General features: G+C 44.7%; 1 protein-coding gene across 4 annotated transcripts in view; it reads right to left on the reverse strand.

Annotated features, from left to right (window-relative positions):
* Positions 1-9,239, reverse strand: part of PWWP2A (PWWP domain containing 2A) — a 22,060-nt gene extending 12,821 nt beyond the window's left edge. For all 4 annotated transcript variants that reach the window (XM_017728239.1, XM_017728238.1, XM_017728240.1 and 1 more), the window contains exon 1: positions 7,495-9,239. In XM_017728239.1, the coding sequence (XP_017583728.1) occupies positions 7,509-9,134 (1,626 nt within the window). In that variant the 5' untranslated portion in view covers positions 9,135-9,239 and the 3' untranslated portion in view covers positions 7,495-7,508. The remainder of the gene's footprint in view (positions 1-7,494) is intronic.
* Between the last annotated feature and the right edge of the window lie 2,307 nt (positions 9,240-11,546).

The following is an 11,546-nucleotide window of genomic DNA, read 5'->3' on the forward strand; positions in this document are numbered from 1 at the left end:
CTACAGAGCCATCCTAAGGACTACCCCAGAACAAGGTAAAAATGTGTGTCAGGACAGGCACTGACACAACTCAGGCCTTTCCCTTCCTGTCCCACTGAACTCAGCTCAGACGGCCTTTTCCTGGCAGCCAGCACTGCCATGGGGATTCTGATTTTTCCATGTGAATGTGTTCTCAATCCCTGTATTCACTGCTGTCCACAGAGAAGCACTGCCTTTGAAAGTCCTGGCTTTTATCTCCAAAGGAAAAGCAGAAGGACACCAGGCAGCCATGGAGGGGGAGAAAAGGCATCCCAGAAGGACAAGGGAAGCAAAAATAGCAGCACATCTCATCAGGGACTAAACCTCAAGGCCATGAGCCCAAATTTAAGTAGTTACAGTAACATTTATGCACCTTCCTGGGGGATAATGCTGTGTCTGTGCAAAACTATGGAACAGAAGGCACAAAACTCCCATTTTCCTGCTACAGATTCCATTTGTAGCCAGTGGAGAAGAGGGAAACCAGGCTGCTCTTCCAGATGATGAACTACTAAAAGCAAGAACTCTTTTCTTCTTTTCCAGCCCCAGACAGCCCTCCAGCAGCAGGGCCTCAGCCACCAGGAACACAAAGAGCAGCAACACATTCTTCCCTTTATGTGCCTAATTCCCTGAAATACATGACACAGTATCAAGAATTCCTAAAACATGGCCAAACCCAGTTTTTTCATATAAATGTATCAGAAGAGATTATTCCTAAATCCCTCAACACTTGAAATACCTTAAGAAAAGACTTTTTTTTCATTAACTAAACTTCTAACTAAACTAACTAAAAGTCTTTGAAAAATCTAGGTTTTGTGGCTTTAGTTCCTTTTCACCAGAGCCACTAATTACCCACACTGGCACCACGTGCTTTAAAATCCTGAAGCACTGCAGAGGTGCAATTAAACCCCAGCGTTTCCTAAAGCCAAACAAAAATCCTACATGTTACTAAATAAAAAATGATGCTAAATTAGCATTTAAGCAAATATTTGCTTGGAATTGTATCTGCTTTTATTTTACTGACAAAGCCAGTCCCATCTCCCCCTTTGTGCACCTGTTAAAAGGAGGCAAGGACAGTTCTGCCACCTGAATTTGCTGTGATTCTGTTATAGAATCTCAGGGCTGGAACGAGCACTTGCCTCCCAAAGCAGAGATTCCCAGCACATGCCTGGCATGTAGGAGACTATTCCTTATTCATATTGCATATTTGACACCCAAAACATCTGTAAACAAACATGAAAACTGACCTAGATCTGTTTTTCTCTGAAGAACAACCTGATTTCAAGTTGCTGTTACATAAATTGCATCGGCCAAGCAGGAGGCTGCACAGAGGCCCCTGGCAGGAGGGGCAGTGCAGGTCCCCTCAGATCAAACTTGCATTGCTCCAAGTGTGATTCCTGCAGGATGTGACCAGGACACAGAGGGCAGAATCCTCCGTTAGAGACATATTTCTACACAGATTTTGTTTTTCCAAAATCAGCCTTGCTAATGACAAAGTGACAGGACAGATCCATCATCTGCTCTCTCCCATTCCCGGCTGCACTGAGCCCATTCCTGGCAGAGCTCAGCCTGATCCATTGTTTTTCAAAGGCTGCAGTTACACAAACAGCACGCAGAGTTTCACTGTCACAAATGCAATCAATATTCCAGTGCTTCATTTCAACTCCCTGCCTCATTTTCAGTATTATTTCCTGTCCTAGCTGCAACTCAACAGAGCCGTGCTTCCCCTGTGCCTCTGTCCCTGTCCCACAGGGATTGACACACCTGGAATATCCTCAGTTCCCACAGTCCTCTCTTCCTCCTCTGCACTCAGGAACGGAATCACTGGCATAGAAACTGAATTACAGCTGTTCAAAATGTGCCTGGTCCTGATTTGGGAAGTAACTTGTCAAACACAGCCCAAATAAACCCCCCAGATGCATTTCTTCACACACTGAAGAGCAAAGCCCAGATTCAAACTTGCTCCAGGGGATCCTGATTTGTTCCCTGAGCCAGCTCCTACCTGCAGGCTGCTGTTAAATTCTCCCCTCAGGCCACAGGCAGGCAGGAAGAGGAGATCAAAGATGCCACATCCCAAGGCACAAGCACAGGGAGTCACCTTTTCCAGGTTATTCCACACTTTTTTTTTCCCTTTTGCTCCCATGTCTCTCCCTATTGGATGTGCAAGGTGACTCAGGTTTTCTAAAGTCTGAAAGCCCTGGTCTCTCAACAACACCCCCTTTCCAGCTCCTGCTGTTCCCACCTCCAGCCAGGAACACCAATTGCTTTTTCCTGGGGGAAACACGGAGCTGTGGATCCGAGTTCCCCTCAGTGGTTGGTGCCTGGCACTAAGTTCTCCCAAACTGCCCCATCTGGGAGCAACAGCAAAGCCATGCAGGGAAAAAGCAGGATGGCAAACCAGTCACCAACTCCCTGGCACCAGAGCCCTGCCTGGGAACTGCTGCTCTGCCTTGTGCTTATACAAGGGCACTTGTGTCACTGTTAAATTTGAGAAGAAAAATCATAAATTAAATTAAATGGCAGTCTGGATTGTATCCACATCCCAGGTAATACAGATTGAAACGTACGAGTAAATCATAGGGAATTGTAACCTGCTACTAGGATCCAACAATTAAACCCCAATAATCACATATTTCTGACTCGGGAAGGAATTGATGCTGTTTGGTAAAGCCCATCCAAATGACCACAAACACTTCTTACCACTGAGGTCAGACTAGACCAGGTGCCTGAAAATGCCAGGATGGTGAGCAGGGAAGAGAAGGGAAAAGCCACCATACCAGGGGATGTAAACTACCTAGATAGCCACACTATGGACACACTGCCAGGGGGAGAGGGAACTCTTTAAACTAAAATCCAAATGTGTCACAGAGAGCAGCAGCTGCAGGGGGTTAAATGTTGCCTGGGAACTGCCATCGTCAGTCAGGACCAGGATCACAACAGAGGTTCTTTCCATTAGGGATTAAGGATAATTTGAAGCTGGATACTCCCATCCCCATCTCTCAAGCCCGATCTAATGGATCTTCAGTCAGCTGGCAGCTACACAAGCTTTCAGTGTTAAATGTGGGTGATCCCTGGTCACTCCATGGTCAAAAGTTTTGTTAGTTATGAAAAAATTGCCTTTTTAAACAGTCCTAGTCATTGTACCCAAGGGATTGTGCCACCACACACTGCCATCCAGCCCTTTAGGCTCGAGCTCAGTGCACGTCCCTCCGAGCTCAGTCTTTATCCACAGATCAGCGAGGGACCTCCCTGCACTGCCTGAATTTGCTATTCCTGCAGGCATTTATTGGAACACAATTAGAAAGCAAAAGATGGGCCGAAACAGCCTTTCCCTGATTATCAGTCTGCTCCTTTCCACTGCTCCTCAGCCAAGAAAGCAGCTCTGTTTTCTCACTGGACTGCACAAAACAGGCAGAAGGACAGATGATGATGCTGAGAATGAGCTACTAACATTTATTTCCCAAAATTCACATTCCTATTCTACTCTGACATTTTTAGCAGACATGAAAGAAAATCACTATCAGGACTTAGGAGAGTTAAACAGAACCAGGTCTAGGGCTAGCAATGCAAAAAGCAATTCTTACCCTTCCTCACTTGCGCTACTCTTAATCCTAATCACAGTTAGAAACTATGTTAAAGAACCCAAAGGTATTTTACAACATGCCCAAAAAAATAGTATTTTGGCCTTGCACAGACCTAAATCTCCCCCACAAACCCCACGCCAGGGTAGTTCAGTAGGGACCAAACAGAAAACAGTATCTGAAAGGGATATCAAATCATCAGAGATGATCATCTGGCTGAAGGGTTGACACAAAGTTACAACTCTAATTAGACAGGTAACAAATACTTGTTCAATGTCCTGCATGGCTCCACTTCAGAGACACACAAGCATTTCCCATTGCTTCCAGCTTCACTCCTGAAGCCTCACACCTTCAAATACCTCTGGGAAAAGAAAGCTAAGTTTTGAAATAACTGCCCTCTCTCCCAAGGCATTTTAACTGCAGCTGAAGATCTTCAGAGGAACAGAACACCTATACTAGAAACTCATCATGCCCTGTCCCATTCTCCCCTAAACCAACAGGCAATAAATATCCAACAACCACACCGAGGAATTTCATCAAGTCAAAAAAGCATCATTTGCAATTTATCCCATGAAACTGATGGAAAAATAACAGTCACTCTCTACTGCTGTTTGCCTTCTGAAGACAGAGTCACAGAAGGACTGAGGGTGGAAAAAACCTCCAAGCCCACCAAGTCCAGCCTGTGCCCGATGCCCACCTTGTCCCCAGCCCAGAGCTCTGAGTGCCACCTCCAGCCCTTCCTTGGGCACCTTCAGGGATGGGCACTCCAAACCTCCCTGCGCAGCCCCTGCCAAGGCCTGAGCACCCTTTCCATGGGGAAATTCCTGGTGTCCAGTGCATCTGCTGTCCACCCTGAGCCTGCCCTGGCCCAGCCTGAGGGATGGATCACCAGCACAGGGCTACTCCTGGTGGGAGCAATGGATAAATCATGGATAAGCCATGGAAAGTGCCTCTGCCTCGGGGCTGTGTCCCAGCTGCAGCACCAGGCACTGCTGGGGACCACAGGCACATCAAAGGGGGGTTTGCAGTCCAGCTAAAGCAGCCCCAAGCCTTGTCCCAGCCTCCAAGGCTCTTCTCCCCCTGTGCCTGCCTGAGCCAGGCTCTCCATCAGCCCAGCCCAGCCCCTGGAAACTCTGCTGCATCCACAGGAGCAGCTCCTTTGCAGTTAAAGGAAAATCAGGGACGAGTATGGAAAGGAGATTTCCAACTTGCTGTAACATGGTGTTGTAAAAAAATAATTTAACAAAACTAATTATTTGTTTGGAGCCCTGTTCAGTCTGCAGAGATACAGCACATTCACTATGGAACTGAGGAAAAACTTAAAACCCATCAGCTACAAATCAAAACTGACTTTAAATGCCTTCCATAAACAGTTCTTTGAACATAAAACCACCTAAAGAAAGCCCTCCCATACCTGCTGCTCCCCCAAGTGAACATCTGAGCAAACTCTGCCTATGTAAGCTGCAGTGCTATTCTAATTTTATATAAATTAAGAGAACAAAGCTTCCAGGTCTTCTAAAGAAAAAAAAAAAACAATGTCAATATTGACTTTGCCACTACTTGGCTTAGAACAACTAACTTAAAACCAGTTCACTTGAGCTTCTAGACCTCAAGGAAGTGGTGTAGACATCTGACTCACCTCACGTGGGTTCGTGACTCCAAAAAGCAGTTTGCTTTAATAACAAAACACAGCTTATTTACTTAAAGAAACTGTTTCTGTTTGCAGGAGAGAATACAGAGAAGTGAAACAGATTTTTTTTTCCAATTTTTTCTTTTTTCTTAAATGAAATATATTGTGTGTTTATCACATTCAAAAAGCATTGACCAGTGGGGCTTTTTGGGAACTGTTAGAATGCCAAGGTAAAGGTGGTATATTTGGAAGCTTAATTAGCCATTAATGACCGTCAGTTTGAGGAAAATTTGAACAGCCATGTGTTTGACATTTTAGACTTCCAATAGTTCTGTGGGCACGACAGAATAATTTTAAAAAGGTAAAAAGAAACTGAATGCTTTGGTAAGACCAGACAGTATCATGAACATATGAAATTAAATCTTTAAATAAAAATATTTTCAGGGTTTGATGATTAAATCCTTGCCCCCATTTTCTTGTCTGTTTAATTTCAGTCTGAGCTTAAATTTTTACACCTGTCACAATTCTGGAAAAACCAGGATGAGAACTGCTTTGGGATGAGCACCAGGAGACTCTTCACAAGGCATTGCAAGGCTGAAGCTGGAATGGGTTGGAGGACACAGGAATTCACATGGTCAAGTAAGGACCAAAACTCACAGAAAAAAAAAGTCAAGTGCATTGCATGAAAATGCCCCAATACTGAGCAAAAACCATGCAAGAAAAGCTGGAGTGGCAGTGGAGAGTGGCTCTGACTGGCTCTGAGATGGAAACTGAAAACATTCCCCACTGTACAAGTGACATTATCCACAGTCTCTACTCAGATATATGGCCCAAAAGCTAATTAAGGGAGAAATTTAATCAACTTTCCAGAAAGCCCTCTACAGAGCTGGTTCTGAAACAAAAGGGACAAGTAATTAATAATCTCCAAATTAAGACTGAAGTATACCAATAGCATTTACATCAAGCACTTAATCTTTAAGAATGCATGAAAAAGGACAATTTACTTTTTAAGGGTGTCCTCTAAATCCGGCATACAGATAAAATACTCTGACATCCTGGATTTGTTTCAAAGCTTTTTGAGAAACACACACAAATAATTCAGATTTAGTCAATTTTATTTACAGTTTGCTTTTTTTACATTTCAGAGCATTACACAATTACATATTCTCATTTTTCTGACCTGCAAACAGATACCTTAAACGGAAATATTAAAAAAAAAAAAAAAAAGGAAAAAAAAAAAAGGAAGTTAGATACATCCAAAATGCAACAATTACACATCTGACAATTCACAAAGTGTAATTTACTAGGACGTATCCTAAGAATTTAGGAACAACCAGTCAGGAGAAAATCTGACCAATTTCAGCAATTGATTATTTACACATTCAAAACAAAGCCTCTCTTAAGCTAAACCTCCAGGCAAATGGCCTGAAAGATTTCTTCAGGAAGAAAGACCAGAATGATTCACACCTATGCAGCATTAACAGCCCTTGATCCCAAACACTGAGGCCTCCTCAGCTTTGTCTTAGAGCTACAGGCATCCCTCGACTTCTCCGACCCTGAAGTGATTTAGTTGTGCCCCCATGTGCATAGAAAGGTTGAGTGTTTAAGTGGTCACTACGATAAAACCCCATTTAATCTGGTCTTTAAGTCACTAAAATTCTTCTTCCTTACAACTCTGAGCACGTCTCCAATGCCATTTAAACCGGCCCGCTCGGGACGCGCCGCCCGGAGAGGGGAGTTTGAACCCACTGGGCCTGGCCAGACTAAATCCATTAGAGACTGGTTAAAAATAATCTTTAAAGACCATTTAGACAAGGCTTACATTTCTACACTTCCCTGATGGGCCACCTAATAAAACAAAAAAGTCACAGCTACTACTTTCATCCCTCGTGTCAACCCTTGGCCACACAGAACTAGTTATATACTGGGCAGAAACTACTAAAAAATTCCCTGCAAATCAGCTGCCTTCCAGCTGAGGCTATGGCTCCTATGCATCGGGTGGTTGAGGAGGTTTGGTTTGTTTTGTTTTTTTTTTATCTTTCTCTTTTAAAAAAACTCTCACTTGAAAAATACCGCAGTCCTCACTTTTAGGCTAATTTTGATTGCATGTTCAACTGGATTTAACCGTCAAGAACCGCTACGCACGGCACGAGTCTCGTATAAAAAGAGCAGTCAACCGAGTGCAACTTCTGACTTTGCCACGTCCTTCCTGGGAGTTCTCTCTAACCTGGCTATGGATTTGGTGGAGCCTCCAGGTTTCTTGCCTACCTTACTCTCCACGTTCACGTCTCAAACTGCGTCAGCAGGGCCCGCACCTCGGGCGTGAGCTGCTTGGCAGCCTTGGCTGCCTCAGTGACGGCCTTGCGGTACAGACCCTTTCTCTTCTTATTAAAGCGCAACTGGAAGCTTTCTAAAAAGGGGGAGAGCTGTGCAAGAGCAAGGAAAGACGTGGTGGTGGAGCCAAACCATGAGATACGAGCCTCCTGGCGCACCAGCAGCCCGGTATCCTTGCGGCTCACAGTTATGGTAAGGATACGGGCCGGCCACCAAGGGAAGCCATAAATCTTGGCCCAAACAATGTCCCCTACACATACGGTCCTGCCATCTGGTGTGACACATTTAGAGACGTTTTTGGAAAAGACTTCTGTTTTCAAGGAATTACTGAGCTTTTTCTCTTCCTTCGAAGAGGAGGAGGAGGAGGAGGAGGAGGAGGAAGGTGCATGCATGCTGCCTGGAGGAAAATCAAAGCTTTCAGTAGAGCTACACTCAGAGTTGGTGGATTTCAAATCATCTGTGCTATCACTACTACAAACTGATGCACTGGAAGAGTCAGATTTCTTTTGATTAAGGGTCATGTAAACCGTTATATTGCTTTTGCTGCCTCTCTTGCCCAGTGTCTGCTGTTCATCCTGATCAACAGTTACATGCACTTCACTCGTGTCCTGAACCTCACTGCTGGCCTCTTCGGGGCCTTCTGAGGGGCTCTGGGTTTCTGAAGGGGCCTCACCTGCTGAGCGGGTGGAGGAGCAGCGAGACTGGGGCTTAGTTGCCATCTTGCCACTCCGTATTTTCTCAAGTCCTGTCTTGAGGGAAGAGTCATTTTCTTCGTTGCGGTACCGCTGGGGCTTTAGACGCAATCGGGGCGGGAGGGACCCTGAGCTGGTGTTCTGAAGACGCCGCGTGAAGTGGACCTTTGAATGTGCATTTTTGGAGGAGGAGGTTGCACTCTGCTTCTTTTGTGCCTTTTCTTTGGCCATTTTCAAGACTTCCCGAGCTTTTGCATGATCCATGTTTTTGCTCTGGAGAACTTTTTTTGTGTTTAACTGCGCTTTTGAAGTATTTGCTTGTGCGGAAACTTTAACTACTCTGCTTCTGCTGTGGGCAATATTTGAAACCTTGACCACAGCGTTCCTTTTCTGGCTTTCGTTTTGGCTTTTTCCATCCACCTTATGGTCAGTCTTAAGTTTTTTATTCACAGTAGTCACGCTCTCGTTTCTTCGCTTTTTACTATCCTCGTATTTGGAAGAGTCACTTGCATTGCCACCTTTTTTGATCTCCTTTTTCTCTGCCACCACGCTGTTTTTGCACTTGTCACACAGGACCTGCCGGGGCCGTAGTTTGATGGCGTTCATGATCGAAGTGGGTTCCTCCCTGTACATTTTCCGCTTGGGCCGCTTGATTTTCCGGGGTGGAGGCTGAGGTATTGACTGGTTATAGGTGTCCCTGATAAACAAAGGAGGAGGGTATGGCGCTCCCTCGTGAAAGAGAGGAGGTGGTTTAGAAGTCCAAAGGCTTTTAGCTATGCTGGGCTCTGATGGCTGCGTGAGGGAGGAGTCATCAGGGACTGCAGCATTGGCCTCACACTTCACCTGCGCCTCCTCTTGGAATGGTTTGCTTTGGAGCTGCATGGCTTCAGGTTTGTCCTTGTACTCCCTTTTAGGAAATATGGTCACAGGGATTCCATGGGGGCCAAACCTTAAAGAGAGAGGAAAAAAAAAAAAAAAAAAAAATCAATGTTTTGAGGGAATTTTTGCTGCATTTATCACAAAGCATTTGAAAACCTGTCTGCATTAGGTAGGCAACATTTGAAAACCATGAATCCCAGGGAAATGAAAGCTTCATATCCAGCCTTATGGGAAGCTTTGAAAATGCAAGACACCAAAATGAAGATGGTAGAGACTAAAAAATGCACAGCTTCAGTTTCTCTCGTATCAACAGGATGCCCTGAAAATGTAACAAAAATATCCCCCGGGCAGCAGCAAAAGAATTAACTTTACGCTTCTAGAAAATGCTTATAAATATACAAACTCACCCCAACAACTCCCAGTCTACCCAAGCTCATTTTCCATACTAAGTCAACTTTATGCGAAGGCATCTTCAGAACTTTTTTTCCATTTTTAGCACAGCAAAAAAGGATGAATGTTCCAGATTTAACAGAGACAAATCTGGGCTGCCTAAATCCTTGCAGTGAACAGGGAGTGCCACCACTCTCCAGCCACGAAAGCTCAGCATCTGATGCATTACAGCCCAAAACTCCCCAGCCCAGTTTGAATTTCTCCCAGCAAAACCCCCCTTAGTACAAACCATTCCTCACTGTTCCACGAGCAAACAAGATTTTAAACCCTTCACTCCTTTTCTCCAGACTGGAATTGCTCTAGATGAGGACAAGGAAGTAACTCCCCAAAATCTGTCCACAGGTTTGTGTTGCACTGTGGCTGCTCAACAGCAACAACCCCCCAGCTGATTGAACTGAAGTTTATTTACTGGTTTTTTGTACAGCTGCCTACATGTTGCCTTTGTTTCCTCAAAATTGGATTTGGAAAAAAGACATCATATGTTAGACAGTTCTTTAGTGTCACCAACAAAAGCCATCACTTGTTTGTCCTTTTGCTTATCACAAGCCTCTTTCTACATCTAAAGTTGTAATTGAAGCAATCAACCCACCCATGATTAAATTATCCACCCAGTTTGCACTTCAGCAGCTCATACAGACATTTTTCCAGCCTATAGTCTGGTATTAAACCACAAGGGACTCGCTCATAACTAAGTTCTAAATTCCCACAAGTCCATCAAGGGTAAAGAAGTTGCTTTTCCACAAATACTTTTCCTTCCACAAAGGACTGTGAGCAAGTCACTCAATTCCAAGTAGGGCTTTAAAAGGAACTATCAGCTGACAGTAATTAAATTAGCAATATTTTCAGTGTTATTTGCATCAAATCCTTCAGCTTCTAGAAGAAAACAAGATCCAGATCCTATCATTCACCACCTGATTAAGATTAGAGAATTTGGGAAAAAGTTAATTTGTGGTAAGAGCTGAAAACAAGACAGGGCAAGATCTCTGCTGTGCAAATTCCAATCCCAAAGAGCACAACAGCAGAACTAGACAGGAGTGGGATATCAAATGGGCAAACCCCCCCCCCCACAAACATCCCTCACAGCTGCTCCCAGCGCCCCAGGAGGGGGGTGCAAAGCGGCCCCCCCCCCCCCCCCCCCCCCAAACATCCCTCACAGCTGCTCCCAGCGCCCCAGGAATTGCATTTCCAGTCCCTCACAGGCCATTCCCAGAGCCCAGAGCCAAGCCCTTCTCCCAGAGAGCATTTATGTGATGCTGTGTCAGGAAATGAAGCACAATTAGCTGTCACTAGGAAGAGGTGGATGAAGAGGACTGCAAGGGCTTCCAGAAGAATCCCATTGAAGCATTTCATCTCTCTTTTCCCAGGTTTTCGTTCTATTGCCTCACCAGCAAAGAGCACACGATTTGCACTCCAAAGGCACAAAGAAGCTGATGGAAAGCTCAGCACGTGCCTGATACCAGGAAATCAAAGATTCATTCTGCACCTTCCACTCTCCTTTCCTTCAAACACAAAACACAGGCCAGAACTGAAGAACAGGAAGCCACAAAGGGGAATTTCTACCCAAGATGCAAACCTGCTTCAATAAGACACAAAACCAATCCAGAGTGAATCCTTGAAGCCAGAGAATCCCTCACAAAAGGTATTGTTCTAAAAATGAACCAGAATCTCCCACCCCTGTCCACCTACAAATTAATGAACTGGGGAAGCAGAGAGCAGTCATGGCTATTGTGCCAGTTCTGTACAGCACTATTGCTGTAAATGATGTGTTAATACAAAACATACAATCAGTCAAGACAATCCACCTGCAGGACAAAATATATTTGGGAAGCCAAGAGACTGAACATTATTTCCAACAGCTCAGTGTATTACACCTTCTCTTGGCCTCACCCAACAGCAGACTGTGTCTACAACCAGTTTTTGATTATCTCTGTTTCCTCCCTGGCTAATCACATTCTCCAGCAACTT

The sequence above is a fragment of the Corvus brachyrhynchos genome, unplaced genomic scaffold (genome assembly GCF_000691975.1).
Source record: "Corvus brachyrhynchos isolate BGI_N302 unplaced genomic scaffold, ASM69197v1 scaffold21, whole genome shotgun sequence".
Taxonomy (NCBI): Eukaryota; Metazoa; Chordata; class Aves; order Passeriformes; family Corvidae; genus Corvus; species Corvus brachyrhynchos.